Source organism: Phyllostomus discolor, chromosome 7 (genome assembly GCF_004126475.2).
Source record: "Phyllostomus discolor isolate MPI-MPIP mPhyDis1 chromosome 7, mPhyDis1.pri.v3, whole genome shotgun sequence".
Taxonomy (NCBI): Eukaryota; Metazoa; Chordata; class Mammalia; order Chiroptera; family Phyllostomidae; genus Phyllostomus; species Phyllostomus discolor.
In genome coordinates this window covers 18,230,291-18,247,652 of record NC_040909.2, presented here as the reverse complement: position 1 = coordinate 18,247,652, position 17,362 = coordinate 18,230,291, and the positions used below count along the sequence as shown (strand labels likewise).

The window sequence follows — 17,362 nt, the reverse complement described above, 5'->3', positions numbered from 1 at the left end:
TTATTTAGTAGTTCTGGTAAAAGTTGGAGGTGAGAAGGTAGATACTAAAATGAAATTGAAGATTTCAGATTACTGTGGACCTGATGAAAATTAGGTTTCATTATTCCTGTTTAAAACAAGTCGCTATTAATGTCTTATTTATAATACACTAGCTTAAATTTGCTATGAAAGTATCTTGGAATTCTCTGATGATTTTCATCAATATATCACATTGGTGTGTTTCTGTGTTTTTAAATCCCCTTATTTTCAATAAATGGTTAGATTCATCTTTAAAAATGTGAGTAAGATAATTAGGAATTAAAAGTACAAAACCTGTGAAGAAGAAGGAGAATAACAGACATATTAGGACTGGGACAAGTTAATTTATGATGATTAGCAATTAAAATACTGCAAGTTTCCTGGAAGTTGAGCTGTGATAGGAAATTTATTGGGTAACTCGGTTCTGTGTCTAATAAGAGAACAACTAAGATTTGTACTTTCCAAGAGTAAACTCTTTTTCCATTCCCATCAATTCATAGAAAGAAACTAACATAAATATTACAGAAATGTCAATATATTTTATATCTTCTGACTCATTGCCACAGTATTAATTTATAGAGCTTCAGGTAAATGGGAGTTTGGGTCATAAAACTCATTATATCTTATTAGTTTATTAGACACTGCCAAAAAAACAAATACAAGAAGTTTATTTACTTCTTAATCAATGGATTAAAATCACAATATCTAGCCATTAATAGTTATCAGTGAGCAAAACATTCGTTAGTAAACTAAAATAAAAAATATTTTTTAAAGTGACTTGCAATAAATCTTACTCTTTTTTTGACATTTACTGTCCATTAAATATAGTGACAGGTATAGGGGTACCATTATATTTTCTATTTTAAATATTTAATAATAAAATACATTTTAAATTTCTAAAGTTATAAAAATACAAACATTGGAGGATCTATGTCTTTTTTATGAACTTTATATGAATAAAGAAAAACTTGGGAAATTTGCCAGTTCTCAGTGTTCAGATCACGTGGTAAATAGGAAAAAAAACTTTGTTAGAGACACCTTATGGAATTCTAGTGCCACTTTTTATTTGTGAGATCAAGCTAAGTCTCTAAAGAAGGGGTTTTGAATCGTGAGGAAATGTCCTGGACAGAAAGCAAAGTATCTCAGGCAGGTTTTGGGACTCTGTTTTTCCCTTCCTTTAAAGAGCCACTGCCTTTTTGAAATGCCCTATAAATGGAATGAATTGGGGCACCAGACAGATAATGATAAGTGGGAAGGAGTGGGATTATAAAATCAGGTTAGGCAAGATGTAGGCATGGTAGTCCTGGGAGTTTGGAAATTGACCTATGGAAAATCTGAAGTCATTAAAGGGCTTTCAGGAAGCAATAACATGATGAGACAGAAAATGGTTTAAGTGGAATCTAACCAATAAAATAAACAAGCGAGCAAAAGAGAACCAGAGACATGGAAATAAAGACCAAACTGGCAGTGACCAGAGAGGAGGGGCGAGGGGGATGCCAGAGGAAAGAAGGGAAAGGGTCATCAAGGGACATGTATAAAGGAACCATGGACAAGGACAATGGGGAGGGGGGAGAACTGAATGTGGGAGGGAAGGGGTGGGCAGGGCAGGGGAGAGTAATGGGGGGAAAATGGGGACAACTGTAATTGAACAACTATAAAACATTTTTTTAAAAATTAAAAAAAATTTAGCCCTGGCTGGCGTAGCTTAGTGGATTGAGCGTGGGCTGGGAACCAAAGTGTCCCAGGTTTGATTCCCAGTTAGGGTACATTCCTGGGTTGCAGGCCATAACCCCCAGCAACCACACATTGATGTTTCTCTCTCCCTCTCTCTCTCTCTCTCTCTCTCTCCATCTCCCTCCCTTCCCTTCCTAAAAATAAATAAATAAAATCTTTTAAAAAAAGTGTAAAGCCACAATCTTGCTGAGGTGCATAGAGTGAGTTGGAGACAAGAAATCCTAGAGGTCTGAAGTAGTCGGGAAGCTACAAAAATAGTCCAGGTGGGAAGAGATGTGGGGACTGTGAGGAAAGAAAGACAGTATCACAGAAGGTCACACAACATAACTCTCATTTGGAAAGTGAAATGCAGAACTTAGATTCAAAGATGATTGAGATGTCAGGCATGGTCTAAGTTCTGAGAATGAGGATGATAGAAAATAAGTTTTTCCTTATGTGCTGAGTTTAGGTATCAATATGACATCAAAATTATCTGGTAGAGAGCTAGGCACGCAAACCTGAAACTTGAGAAATCAGAACTCGAGTAATATCTGGAAACCTTCCAAATAAAAGGCAACAGTTGCATCCCCCAAGTAGATCAATTTTCTAAGAAAAAGGCAACAGAGAAGGCCAGAACTCTCAAGATCAAATATAATGAAAAAATCAAGGATTTCAAAATGGAAGAGGGGTATTGAGGGAGAGGAAAAAAAGTCAAATTCATGAGAGAAGTAGCTGAGTATAGTTTCAGTGTGGTCCAAAGAAAAAGGGGGCTTTAAAAAAGGGTAGGTGGGGGCCGGGGCAGTGGACAACAGTGTTGCCGGCCACAGAGGGGCTGCAGTGAGAGGGGAGGAGAGGTCAAAATGCATTCACGGAAGCATCAGTTTTAATGATTTCCTACTTGTCTCATTTCTTGACAACAAACCTCCTCTTAGCGAATGCAATTCCGTTTTGAATTGTGGAGAAGACACATCCCTTAAGGTGCCAGATTTCATCAGCTCCCCTCCCACAGTCTTTCTAGAACACTGGATGTGGCTTACTGGTCACGGTGTTCCAATATTCTTCTCAAGACCACTCCAAGGCGAATTCACTCTGACAAGAAATTATAGCCACTTCTATTTCTTAAGAGTAACATCATCAATACCTAAGCAGGGGTGTCCAAACTTTTGGCATGTCTGGGCCATGTTGGAAGAAGAGTTGTCTTGGGCCATACATTAAATACACAAACATTAACAAAAACAGATGAGCAAAAAAAAAGGTTTTAAGTAAATTTATGATTTTTGGGGTGGAGGGGGCACTGCATTCATAGCCATCCTGGGCCACAGGTTGGACACCCCAGGGCATTTCTGGAATTCACAGACTGCAAAAGTTCTATTATAAGACATCTAACATTTATTGACCACAAATTGTGTGCCATGTGTTGGCCAGCAATTTCATAATTATTTCTTTATTTAATATTGACAACGCTGCAAGTCGGGCATTAGTGGGAATTATTGTTCCCCATTTTATTTTGAATGGCATTTCAAAATTGTTTAATTCCTTTTGTAGTGGAAGGCAATATCACTATACCACTGGAAACTGAGAAAACAGACAACTCTTGAGTGAAGAGATCAAAAAATTAATATTAGAAAAGCATTTAAGCAGTGGAGAATAATGTTCATCATCCATTCTTCTGGTTTGTTATAAATAATTATTATTATAAACTTCAGGGAATTTCATCTAATAGAGATAAAATCAAGCTCCTCATAGAAGTGAGAAATATGGCAATTCCTGAGGGTAAGAATTTTTTTTACAAAGTTTATTTATTTTAGCCAAATACAGTTAAAACTTTTCATTTGAAACTTGCCTTAGTGGCTTCACTATCATCTCTTGCATCTGGTTTCTACAAGTTGACAGTTTGTTCTTTTTTGTTTTTAACCTATTTAGCTTGTGGAAGAAATATAGTATCATTTTTACTTAAACCCAACCTACAAAGTAAAAATAATCTACAAATTCAAGGTTTATTTCACACTGAAAATAACCAGGGTATGCAATTTTTTGTGGCTGATAATTTTTATAATTGGGATGCTATATACCTCTAGTACGATTAATGATGAGTTATTCATATGCTCTAAAAACCCAGATTATGTTGCCCCTTGATGGTAAACTGAAGAAGCCATTAGCAGTTTTTCACAGGTGGGTTTTGATTAATTTTTTTCCAGCCCAGAGTTTTTTCCTCCTTTACAATTTCAGGATGTAATAATAAATAGTTTGAAGCAGAAGTAGAGTAGATGATGTTAAACCCTTTGTCTCATGCAAACCCTGAGTCGAAGAATTAATAGAAGAATGAGTTGAAGAATAGTGAAATAATGAATCAGGGTTAGTGGAAAAGTGTTGACAAGTGGGCACTAGGGAAAAGGGGAAGGTGAGGAGTGAGGTCCAATCAGAAGCCTCTCTCTATATTATAGTAAGTGCTGGTGAATGGACCAATAGTCTCGTGGCACCAGCCAGTTCCAGTGAGCCAAACAGATCAAGCAGAGTGACTGTGGTATTCTGGTAGGAAGTAGAGTCCAGGACCCCTCCAGTGAGCTGAGACCTAGTCCAGATTTCAAGATGCAGATGTGTAAGCCAAAGAGGGTGGTGGAGGGTGCCAGACAAGAGCCTGGTCACCAGACTGGAATGGAGGTCAGCTACCTACACACGCTGAAAGTAACAGCTAGTGATCAAGGGAACCTATGGGCAACTGCTGAAATTGAAATGCTTTCTGGTAGGGTCTCAGATCCTAACGGAATGAAAGGAATCTTATAAAAAGTCAGAGTTATCTTATCTCACAAATAGTTTAAATCTTTTAGGAATAATTAAATTAAATTAACTTTAAATTAAACACAAATTCAACATATACAAAACAGCTATTCTTTCCAGGTACTATGTGAATCATGCAAAATATAGAAGGAAGTGATACATGGTCCCTGTAAAGCCAAACCCCGTAGTCTAGTAAAGGAGAAAGTCTTGGAAACAATCAAAAGAAAGCATTAATATAAAATGAAGATATAAACACAGCATGTGGAATCATATTACAATTCTAAGAGAGCAAGAGTAGGCTGTAGAGAGGAGGGATAGGAGACCTGGGTAGGAAATTGACTTTGCCAGGATATAAAGACATGAATTATGAGAGTGTCTAAACTGTCCCAGGTATGGTAAAGATATATGGGTAGGTTGTAAGATATATTGGGTCTAGGAAGAGGGGGTGCAGAATGGTGAGAGGGAGAGGGATAAGCAAGATAGGATAGGTGGAGCCAGATAGAGACAAGAGCTATGGTTAGCCTTACCTGCAGGGCCATGATGCTCACGGTGTGGTCCCAGGATCAGCTGCATTAGCATCACATAGGAATAAGTGAGAAATTCTCAGGCCTCATCTGGAATCAGAAACTCTCTGGGAGGGGGCGGGGCACAGCAAGCTGTGTGTTTTAATGGCCCTGTGGGTGATTCTGATGCACAGTGAAGTTTTAGAACCACTGCTACAAGGAAAAGTGAGGTTGTGTGGAATGGTTGAACAAGGGAGTGACAAGGCCCTATTTTCCTCTTAAGAGGAAAACTAGCCCAAGTATGGATGAGTGACTAGTCTCATGGCCGAAGACCATGGCTATTGCAAAATACTAGAAAGATTGAAAGCCAAATATCTTCAAGGAGAAAATATGGGTCAGAAGGTGATTAAGAAAGTGCTTCACAGTCTGGCAGCAATTTAGAGTCGCTAATTAAGAGAGGACCAAATCATCCCAATATTGAAGTACTACTGTCTGTTAATTTAAAGTTTCTTATACCTTATGCTTCAACATATTTCTATTTTTCTCTTATTTCTCATGTAATTGGGCACAAATGGCAGGATTCCTTTAATAAAAGGAGTACAGAAGGCTTTGGAGAGCCACACAATACTGCCTAGGGTAGATCCCCACACATCTTTGTGTCTTTATAATACACCCTGGAAATTTTTCTGCTACAGACTGAATTGTGTTCCCCCATCTTCATATGTTGAAGCTCTAGCCCCCAATGTGATCACCAGTGGAGTTAGGGCCTGTAAGGGGGTAATAAAGGTTAAATGAGGTCACAAGGGTGGGGGCCTTTATCCGATAGAACTGGTGTTCTTATAAGAAGAAGAGACACCAGATCTTTCTGTCTCTCTTTCTCTCCTGACAAGAAGCCCTGTGAGAACAAAGAGAGAAGGCATCCCTACAAGAAAGGAAGAGATGTTTCATCAGAAATCAACTTTGATGGCACCTTGACTTCCAGCTTCCTAACCATGAGAATATAAATTTCTTTTGTCTAAGCCACCAGTCTGTAGTATTTTGTTTTCCCAGCCTGTGCTGACTAAGACACTATCATCACAGAAAGAGCATGGCTTCTGGAACCAAAGAGATGTGGATTTAAATCCCGGCTCTGCTATTTATTAGCCGTACCTCTGTGCTCCCCTCTTCATTGTAAGCTATAGACAATGAGAATATTGCCTCCTCTAGTCATTTATTTATCCAGCAGTCATTTATTGAGTGCTTTGTATGTGCCAGGAACTCAACAACAACAAAAAAATTACTGTGCTTTGAGGCTACAATAGTGATTAAACCCAGACATGGTCCTTTACCTTCTGGAGCCTTTGTTGTAGAGAGGGACACACAATAATGAATAAATCTCGCAAATTTATGTTTCTGTAATGACCATTAGTGCTACAGCTTCTACTAAAGAGACATACCTCACTCAAGGCCATGCCCCTTCCTAGGGTGACCTTCTACCAATGGTTGGTCAGTGCAGGAGTATAAAGCTTAGCCTCTTTGCTCCAATTTAGGACAGTTCTAAAGGGCCATCCCAGCTTCAGAGCTTCTTGGGGAGTCGGCTAAGTTCTTGTTATGACTATACCACAGCTCAGCTTCTCCCTCTGCCTGACCCTGTTTCTCTCCCTTCTTTTCCAGAAGTATTGAACACCAGAGCACTCCCCAATAAACTTCCTGTGTGTTAATCTCCACCTCAAACTCTGCTTCCTGGGGATCCCGCTGGTTTGCACTGAATAAATATAAACATGCTCTGCAACCCAGGATGGGAGGTCAAGATTCTTTAGCTGAACCTGGAAAGTAGACTACAGGCTCTCAGAGCCCATCCCTCATCTGTCTGCTCACAAACTAGGAACCAGCATGCATAGAGCAAGAAGGACAGAGCAGTTGACACTGCTTGTTGTCCTGCCACTGACAGGACAATCACAGATCTTGTCTTGAGCCTTCAGTAAGTCCAATGGGCCAATGCGTTGAGACACGGCCTGACATTGGAAGAGGTGAAAATATAATTTGCAATACACAGGTCTGAATTTTTGGCAGGCCCACCTCCCCACCCCCGAATCTCTCATAGTGCCCCATGCCAGAGTAAACTGTGGCCTTGAACTGTTTCCTGGCATCTGCGTGTAGGCTCCGGGCACTGAAGCAGGTTGCATAGTGGAAGAAAAAAAATATATCATTTGTACCTTCACTTTACCTATTCAGCACTTAAGAACTAGTTGGAAATGACAAGACCACAACACAGTCACAGAAATGGGCAGTAGATGGAGAGGATAAACAGCCTAGAAATAGATTTGAGATTTAAAAAAAAAGAAGAAGAACTGAAAAGGGAAAGGTAGAAGGTTATTCAGTAAATCTTTCTGGGAATATAGTGTTAGAAAAAAAGATTATTTTATTTAGAAAAATTAAGTTAGATATTCAATTCCCACCCTAATAAAATGAAATTAAGAGGAAGGAAAGAAAACAGATATAATTAGCAATCTATTTTTAAAAAAACAGAAAACAGAAGAAATAAATATAGAGAATAGGATGGGTGATCTCTTACTAAGTATTAAATAATGGAATAAAAAAGAAAAATACTCCATACGTATATAAGGCTGTCAGATCATTACTAAGAAAAGTAAAAGAAAAAGCAATTACAATAAAAATCACAAACAGGATAGAAAAAGTTTTCATATAGAAAGATAATAAATAAATCAGTGAGAAAAATAATAGTCAATTCAAAATGAAAAATAATATGTACATAATTCATAGAGGGACAATAAAAAGTGTGTCAAGCACACAAAATATTTATCTCTACTGGTAAAAACTAAGTTGTATCCATATACCTATTTGTATGGGATTAGCAAATGTATTTAAAACAACTTTGCATTGTTGACAATTAATCCACAGTAATGAGCACAATAGTTCCACTTCAAGGAATCATCCTTCAGAAATAAACAGAGCTAGAGATGAAAGTTTTATTTTTAGAATAATTATCTCAGAGCCGATTTTAAAAGAAAAGTTACAAACAACCTTAAAATTCAGCCATAGACAATGGAATAAAATGTGGTATTTAGACACATCTCACAAGAGGACAGAAACAGGCAAATAGGGGACTGGTGTGCTACTGGAGACAGTAGGCTGGGATTTTTCGGCCTGGATTTTTATGTATTCCCAATGGTGTGGTGCATAGTTAGAGAGAACTTGATAGTTTTGGAGAAGGTGACAGATGTTTACACAGCACTGGAGAAGCTAAGCACACAGACTCTGGATCAGATTTCTGTGTGTTCCCATTCCGTCCTGTTGCTTGTATGATCTTAGTCTATAGTCAGTGAGGGAATCATTGCAGATCTTTGTATTAATTGCGACAATGTCTTTGAAAGCAAGGACTTGAATCAGTCTTAAATGGAAATGAGAAACAAAGAGCAAGTAGTTTTAGCCCAAATTGTGTACAAGTGGATTGTCTTGGAATATAATCCCAGGGAGCAAGAGTGAAGGACAGGGCAGAGTGAAACAGGGGAGGAGGGAAAGGCAAACACTGAGATGTTTTATTGAGTTGTCCACTTCACAGGTTACTAGGGCTGGGTACCCTGAGACCTTTGGAGGTGTCTTACAAAATGTGCCTGTGAACTGCCTTTCCAGGAAATACAAAGCAGGACTCATGTATCCATTGGATTCCACTCACTGTTGACCAAGATGGCCCCACAGGCATTATTAATGTCCTCTGCACTTCTGGGTTGTATGTGTGTGACAGCCGAGAGGGTCCCCAGGGGTGTTCCATACAGCAGCGTCAGAGAGGCAGGGGAGAGGTACAAGGTGCCGCCAGATATACCCACACGAGGGTTGGAGCATACAAAGAACGTGGCCACATGTGGGAGCTGGGGCTGAGAGGACTCGGAGAGGCATACAAGACATGACCTATACACAAGCCTTTGGTGACTCAAAGAAGAGCAAAGGCCCAGAAAGGCAGGACTGGAGCTGAGCCTCAGAGTACCTACGTCCACAGGTTCAAACTCCACCAAGATTTTCTCAATCTCGAATTTCTGCTTCTCTCTGGTTGGGCATCACCTTTTCTTTCTCCTTAGAGATAGCTTTCTCTCCACGGCGTAAAACTTGTCTCTGACTGGCTTTTACACTTTGCATTTTATAATGTCGGCCTCAGGAGACGAACTGGCTGGTATACTTAGACTCGTATTTAATATTTCCTAGGGCAAAGTTTCACTGGCCAATTTTAGGTCAGACACCCATTCTTGGAAAAAAGAGTATGGTTAAAGTCAGGTGTCATGTAAGGATGTGAGGACACTGGTAGAAACCATGTAATAAAGAAGGGGAGGGGCAATTTCCTCAGGAAGAGGCAGATACCAAGCAGATAATGCCAGAAATGTGTTACTCCTGTTCTACATAAGAGAGTGCCTGGGGCAGAAAACATTTCTTAAAGCATAGAGAGTCTAGAAAGTACCTGTAGCCAAAATCAGAAAGGACAACAGAGCCTAAATTAAGGCAGAGGTAGTGACAGGAAAAAGAGTGGAGGTGATGCGAAGGAGAAATAATCAATGGACCATGTGACCCACATTGGTTTCACATGGTATTCTTACATTCTTCATTAACAGGGACCTATGCTGCAAACATTTACATTGCAAATGCCAAGTCCTGTGACAGACGCTGGGGCTGCAAGTGTACATAAGACAAAGCCTCTCCCCTCAAAGAACAGAGAGTCCTGTGATGTGGCAACATAAATAACTCATTTCTATAGGAAACCTTCCATCCGTGCCTTGTGGTGCAATGTCACAGAATCACCGAATCCAGGACATGGAATCCAGTTAATGGAATATATTAGTGTAGGCACTCTTCTTTACAGAAGGTCAAGGCCTGAATTTGTGGCAGCTCTTCATTTGTACTTACTACTTCCTGCCTGTTATAAAGATACCAGATTCAATGCTACGGGGTCGTTTAGTCCAGGCAAAGCACTGGTGAGAAAGCACTGCCTCTTGACAGCAATTCTCAGCATTTGATTGTTTTCCTTCTTGGGTCTTGTCTATATGGCTCCAAATAATAGTGGTCAACCTAGTTATTTCAACAATATTCGTGGTTCGTGATGGTTGTCCTACACCTATTCTGTGCACTAACATGCTGTCGGGGAGGCTCCATTTGTCTTTCTCTCGTTGCATACCTAATCATCCTTTAAGGCTTAGTTTAATACAAACACTTATATAAAGATTTCTGTAATATGAATGAATTTTTCCTTCTCCTAGGTTCCCACATCATCTTCTATCATGTTGGACTATAATTATCTGCCCACCTGCTTGTCTCTCTCTCTCTAGATTCCAAGTTCCTTAAGGAGAGAGCCTCATCATCTTATTTGTCTTTGTCTCCCCAGGACTCAGCACAGTGCAAAGCATGTAGTAGGTTCTCCAGTTTGGGGGAGGAGTAGATGATGAATTCAGAAAGTTGCCCCACTGTCAGATTAATAGTGCAGAGACATTCGGGCACTAAAAGTTTTCACTGACTTGACTATTTCCTCTAAATAAGCAAAAGATCCTTGAGATCTTTTCAGTACAGCTGGCCATCTAACTCGAATGTCACTAACGTTTCAGACGCAGTGTACAACAGAGGACACTGCTGTTCTCATTTGTTAAGTTTTTCAGCTCCTGTGAGAAATTCTACAAAGTATCATAGCATCTGCACAAGACCACGGTAACAGAACTCCAATAAAAGTCATGTCATAGTATTTTCATTATCTTTATTACTATCTCTTTTTTTCTTTTTTGAGAACTAAATGTCTGACCCCAGAGAAAACTGCGGTCTGTCTTGAAGGAGGCCACCCAGAAAATAATAGAGTAAAAACAAAACATGAAATATAGAAAGCCTTCTGCAGAGGTGAGAGGTGATTTTTTCACACTTTTTTTTCTCACCTGATAAGTGATAGGGCACACTGTTAAATCTCCTTTGTTCATTTGAAGGGTGTTTCACATAATCCTGATTTAAACACATTGTTACCTACATTTCAGTCCTGAAGGCAGGGTAGCTCTGAATTATCATATAAAACAACAACGACAACAACAATAGAACAAACAAACCTGAATATAGTGTAATAATAGCAACAGTTTTCTTAAAAGCAAAAGATGTTTATCACAGTAACGATAGCTAGAATTTATGAACAGCCTACAATTTGCCAGAAACCGCATTCAGCATTTGTGTATCATGCAGGATGGTGTTATTGAGGAAACTAGGCTAAGGAGGAGAAATGATTTACCAAATTTAAGTTAGGAAAGCAAATATGTAGACACATGAATGAGTCTCACAGTTACACAGATACATGGTAGAGTCTCATAGCTATCAAGTTGAGCCAAAGAGGCCAGATATGTATGATTACTTTTTTATAAAGCTCAAAAGCAGGCCAAATTAGTCAATTCTCATCGATATCAGGAGAGTAGTTACTTTTGCTGGGTGGGGTTTGACTAGAAGTGGGTATCAAGGAACAGTCTGTATGACTAGAAATGTTCTGTATCTTAATGTGGGTAGTGGTTCAAAAATGTATACAGATGTAAAAACTCGTTCAGCTGCGCAAAGGTTTGTGCCATTTTCTGTATATATTACGTCTCAATAAAAAATGTTAAAAAGTAAAAGAAGGGGAGGGGAACTTGAATTTAGCTAGTTAGTTTCGAAGGCCCTTTTATTCCACTACACGCTCTTTCTACAATGACTCCAGTTTTTAAACACAGAATTTTACCCGTTTGTGCACAGAAAAGTCTCCATAATAAACTATTGCAAGTAAATTCATATAATGGCAATTACTGGGTACAGGAGGCTAGTTATGAAAGGGTGAGGTAGTAAGCTGGGACTAGTTTATTAAAAGTTTTGTGAACCTTGTTAAAGGGAAGGGTATGGATTTTATTTATATGGGGAACCACTCAGCTTTTATATAAGAAATTTTGTGGTCATATTTGCTGTTGTGGGTCAAATGAGTTAGAAAGAATGATGGGAGGAACAAGGAAAAAGTTAGGAGGCTGTTGCTGATAGATCTTGGATGGAATATTATGACAGTGTGGTTGGTAGATGAAATAAAGATATATTAAGGAAGAACTGAGAAAATGTTGTCGTCAATTGGATGTGGGCGATGAGGGACAGATAGGAGCTGGTCAAAGTGACCAGGTGGCCTTATCCATGTTGAAGCAGGCCTTATTTGAACACCAGGAAAACAGGGACAAAGTGTCCTCTGGGGAAAGACTAATGTTAGGCAGGTTTTCAGGGCTTTAGCCAAGTGATTTGGGATTCAGGGAAGGTTCACAGTCCTTGTAAAAAAAAAAATAGACTGTGAGCCCTGGCTGGTGTAGCTCAGTGGATTGAGCGCAGGCTGAGAACCAGTGTCGAAAGTTCGATTCCCAGTCAGGGTACATGCCTGGGTTGCAGACCATGACCCCCAGCAACAGCACACTGATGTCTCTCTCTTTCTCTCTTTCTCCCTCTCTTCCCTCTCTAAAATAAATAAATAAATAAAATCTTTAGAAAAAAGAAAAGTGTTTAAAAAAATAGACTGTGGTTACAGGCTGAATTGTGTCTCAGAAAATTTGCATGTTGAAGTCTTAAGCCTAGTACTTGAAAATGTAACTATCTGGAGACAGAGTCTTTGAAGAGGTAATTAAGTTAAACTGAGGTCACTAGGGTAGGCCCTAATCCAATATGAGTTGTCTCCTTGTAAAAAAAGGAAACTTGGACACAGACCCAGATGGAGAGAAGATCATGTGAAGAGAAAGAGAGAAGATGGCTATCTACAAGCCAAGGAGAGGGAACCTCAGGAGAAACCAAACCCGTAGACATCATGATCTTGGACTTCTAGCCTCCAGTTGTGAGGAGATAAATTTCTGTTTTTTATGCTGCCCAGTCTGTGGCACTTTGTTACGGCAGATTAGCAAACTGATATGTGTCCACCTGAACTTAAGCCCATTCACATCATAGATGGTAGAGGCCACAGGGAGCTGGGGGCTAAATCATGTAGCTCAGAAAGCAGACAGAACCAGTAGGGCCCCTTGGAGAGTGATCTTCTAGCCAGGAAATAGTTCCAAATTCCATCTACTGGTAGGGATGGGGGATTCTAACATTTTTCCAAATTTAATTCTTATTGGCTCAAAGATAAGGCAGAGCAGAGCTATGGATGGAAAATCTTTAATTCTGATGCTGGGCAGAGTTAGAAGCAAGTAGGGGCTGACAGGCCGTCTCAATATTTTAAAATAACCAACTGGATATCAAGTAGAGCAAAAAGAAATAATAGGTGTAATCAGAATTGACTTGATAAACAACTTAGATATTTGCACTTGCACATTCCTTGGATATTAGACTAAGAAATCCATATAAATACATATGTATTAATGTCTAGTCTATATACTGCATAGCTCACTCTGCCTTCATTTCATATCCTCTGCAGTTGACATACCATCATTCTTACTCACTTGTATTATTGCAACTTTTTTCTAACTGGTTTGACCAAGTAATGAGAATGGAGGGCAGATCTTGAAGCATGAATGGTTGCATTGCCATGGTATTCTCATGTGTCTGTATATATTTGCTTAGGAATGGAGTCATCTAGAAATTCTTGACTCCTCGTTCTAGTCTCCTAAGTTGAATTATAAAGTTTAGATTCTTCCTTTGCAATTGCTTTTACATTCATCCTTTCTTTTTACCTTTCTACATGTCCTAGTTTAGGCTGTTTTCCAATCCCCCCTGAACTACTGCAATGGCCTGTTTACTGTTCTGCTTACCTCCTGGGTCTCTCTTCATCACCTCAATTTATCCTGCAGAAATGTTTAGAAAACATCACTTTGACCACAGTGCCATTTTTCTATTTGTTAGGCGTCAGCAGGTCCTGAGTGCCTATAGTAACAAATTTAAACACTCTTCAGCTTAATGTTTAGGGCTTTGGGAATCTGGTACCCTCTAACATTTTAGTCTCATTTTCATCTATCCTAGTTTTCCAAATCCTCAAATGCATGAAAGTGGTTTTTTAAAAAAGATTTTATGTATTTATTCTTAGAGAAAGGGAGGGAGAGAAATATCCATGTGCAAGAGATATGTTGATTAGTTGTCTCTGGAACACCCCCGGTTGGCAACCTGGCCCCCAACTGGGGACCAGGCCCACCAACCAGGCATGTGCCCTGACTGGGAATTGAGCCAGTGACCTTTAGTTTGCAGGCCGACACTCAATCCACTGAGCCACACCAGCCAGGGATAAAGTGTTTTTGAGCATTGCCCTCCACATGCCTACCATGCAGCCCTGTGCTTTTCACCCCCATATGGTTCCATTTCTTACCTACCCCCTTTCCATGCCCCACCCATCCTTCAAGAACATCTCAGATCTTTTGTTCTTGTTTTTCTCCTAGTGTGACATGCCTTCTTCTCTGCCTATCTAGGCTACCCACCCTTTAAGGCCAACCATAATTTGTACCACATGTTTGAAGTCTTTCCTAACCATCCTGGCATTCAATCCTCTGGAAAAGGCCACTGTGGGGCATTTAGGTGACAAATATTATCTGAGTCCTTGGGATCATGGTTAGATAATACATAGTTCCTAATTTCCAGGACAACATGTTCTCCTTTCTCTTTATGTGCTTACTGCAATTATTATCTAAAGAATTGTCTATTAATAATGTGATATGTTAAGAAATTTCTTCTGCTTTAATTGACAATTAAATTTCTATGACTTGACTTTTTAAGAAATGACTTATATTTCCCAGTTAGACTGTAGAGACTTTGCCCCAAAGTGATGTAGTTTAATGTAGCGAGGAGAGGGATACACTATTACGTACGAGGCATTGAGGTACAACTTTCGCTAGTGCTTCTTATAATGTGACGTGACTGGCAGTTGATTTTATGGGACACACAAAACCCATGATTTTAGAGAGATCATTACTTCAGATAAGGCTAAAGTGGATAGTGCCTATTTAAGTTCTTCTTTTTTAAAAAAAAATGTGAGTTTATTTAAATAAAAAAATATCAAATAATAGTGGTTCAAATGATACTTGGTATGGCAAAAACTATAGAAGTGGTCTTTAATTGCTAAAACAGTGTTGTATGATATCACATTTATGTCTCACAACAACCTTGCAAATTAGAAACTAAAGTTTGGAGAAACATCAGAACTTATTTAAGTCACAAAGCTAATAGGTCATGATACAGGTGCAGGTGTTGGTACCTACGTTTTTGACTAAAGCTCTCCAAGTTTCCCCTTTGCCCTGATGCTCTTTTGCGTATAGGAAGATTTCTTGTAATTACTTAACTGTGCATCTGACTTGTGTTTTTATACCCTGTATCATCTCCTCAAATACATTTACTTTCTAAATTAAATCCTTCACCTCCAGAAAAATAAAAGATGTGCCAGGATAAAATTGGTGTAGTTCTAAGGACATTTATAAAACACAAGGAAAAGGATCCGATTTCCTGCCTGGCTGAATGAAACATTAATTCTTCACCTTGGCACCTCAACCTACAGCTGTAATAAGGACCGTTATGCCCAAATAGGCCCTTAAACGGAAGACCTGCTGAGCAGAGACCCACTTTCCCAGCCCTGCTCAACTGCGTCAGCTTTTCTGCCAACTGACCAGGCGGAAGCAGCAGCAGGGGAGGAGGGACTGCAGGTAGGTGGGGAGGGGATCATTTTGAAAGCCCTAAATCCCTTGCAGGGAAGAAGCAGCTGCTCCTTGTTTTTCTAACATCTGTCCCATCTGTCCCCGGCTGCATGTCACCCTTTGGAGGCTCGAGCTAGCTAAACGTGGATATGACAAGGAAGCATTTCTGAAAGCTGGTTGCGAGTGGAAATGGGTATAATTGTCACCAAAAAGTTTCTTGTATTGAGAAGAGGGTAATTGGGGTTCTTAAGGAGGATGGTTACCACCTTACTTCATTTTCTTCACAAAACACAGCTTTATCGGGGTCGCGATTCGGGCGGTATGCCCTGAGGATATTATTTCAGTAAATGGAGACACCCCTAGAGCCCAATTTTTAATTTTAACCTCTAAGGGAGCCAGACTGCTGATTTGGAAAAGAAAGAATAACACTGCACACATACTACCTTTATGGTATTATAATGAGCTGTGCCTATCTCGCGAGCATGGCTTTTATCACATTTAACAGCGTGTTGCTTGTGTCTGACCCCCTTCCAACGCGTTGCTCCTCGAGCATGAGGGGGCCTTATTTTTGTTCAATTATTTTCCAGTAGTATTCAAAACCATGGCTGGAACCTGGCAAGCATGAAATAGACATTTGTAAATGAATGAACATTAATGAAGAAAAAATGAACTGGATGATTCATTTAGTTCTCCCAAAGCCGGTGTAGAGGGTGGGGCTTAGATTTAGACCAAGTTACCAAGGGAGTCGCAGTCCCAAAGGCCCACAGCATCGGCTCCGTCACTAGAGATCAAAGCCGGCCGCCGGGCACTCGAGCTCCGCCCAAAGCAAGGCAGCCAGGGTTTAGGACTGCTCCGCTTCCAAGGCACGCGCACAGCCACGCCCCCTCCCCGGTCACTTCCCACAGTAAAGTACGTTCCGATCGTTACACGATTAGGGGCGGGGCCGGGAGGGCGCAAGCGCAATGGGCGGCGGAAGTAGCGACTAGGGAAAAGGGAACGGAGTCCGCTGGACTCTGAGAAGGGCGCTGCGCTCCTCCTCCTCCTTCGGCAGGAAGCTCCGGGCCGCAGCACGTGCAGCGGTGCCCAGGCTCCTCCCCTCCCCGCCCCCTGCCCGGGGGTAGCCACGCGGCTGCCATCCCCTGTGGCCGGTATGGCGCTCGACCCGGCAGGTACGAGGGCGGGACACGGGTTGTTGAAGAGTCTTGGCCCGGGTTTCTAACCGCGGGCCTGCGGGCTGGGGGCCGGCCTAGGAAAAATGCCCAACTCGGAGGTTGCACCGCTTCCGCAGATGCCCCCTCCCGCCTACCAGGCTGCTTAGTAGGTTTTTGGCCAGCCCCATTTTCTTCCCTCCGCCACGGGTTGTCTCCCCGCTGCTTGTGGTTAGATTAGTGTCAGGTAAAGGCGTTGGGTTTCTTGTCCGAGCTTTAGTACATTTGTGACTGACAAACATTTTCCTTCTTAACGCGGCAGGTTTCTGCAGCCTCATTCTGTTTTTTCGCCCTGTTGGGGCACAGACTTCAATATCTGTAGCTCAACTTAAAAACAACAGTACAAAGGATCCATCACTGTGACAAGAGGCAGTTGCTTTGGAAAGAATCACCAAAGTCGTCATCAGTGTTTTTTAACGTAAATGCTTTCACCCATTTCCATCTGCAAGAGTAGTTTCAGTTCCCCCTTGAATTCCTTCCGTAAGGAAGTTCACCTGTAGTATCTTTGCTTTAGGCGATGTATGTAAGAGTA

General features: G+C 40.6%; 1 protein-coding gene and 1 non-coding gene across 7 annotated transcripts in view; both read left to right on the top strand.

Annotated features, from left to right (window-relative positions):
* The first annotated feature begins 7,041 nt into the window (after positions 1 to 7,041).
* Positions 7,042 to 7,181, top strand: LOC114502187. The gene has a single exon (XR_003685038.1). It is a non-coding gene; the product is annotated as a small nucleolar RNA SNORA42/SNORA80 family (small nucleolar RNA).
* A 9,400-nt stretch (positions 7,182 to 16,581) lies between these two features.
* Positions 16,582 to 17,362, top strand: part of CMC1 (C-X9-C motif containing 1) — a 71,295-nt gene continuing 70,514 nt past the window's right edge. For 3 of the 6 annotated variants that reach the window (XM_036030571.1, XM_036030572.1, XM_036030570.1), the window contains exon 1: positions 16,624 to 16,791. Coding sequence is in view for 2 of the 6 variants with exons in the window: in XM_028518263.2 (XP_028374064.1) it covers positions 16,773 to 16,791 (19 nt within the window). In the remaining 4 variants the exon portion in view is untranslated. Of the gene's footprint in view, positions 16,792 to 17,362 lie in introns of all 6 variants that reach the window. The other 3 variants (XM_028518263.2, XM_036030573.1, XM_036030569.1) reach the window with 3 other exon arrangements.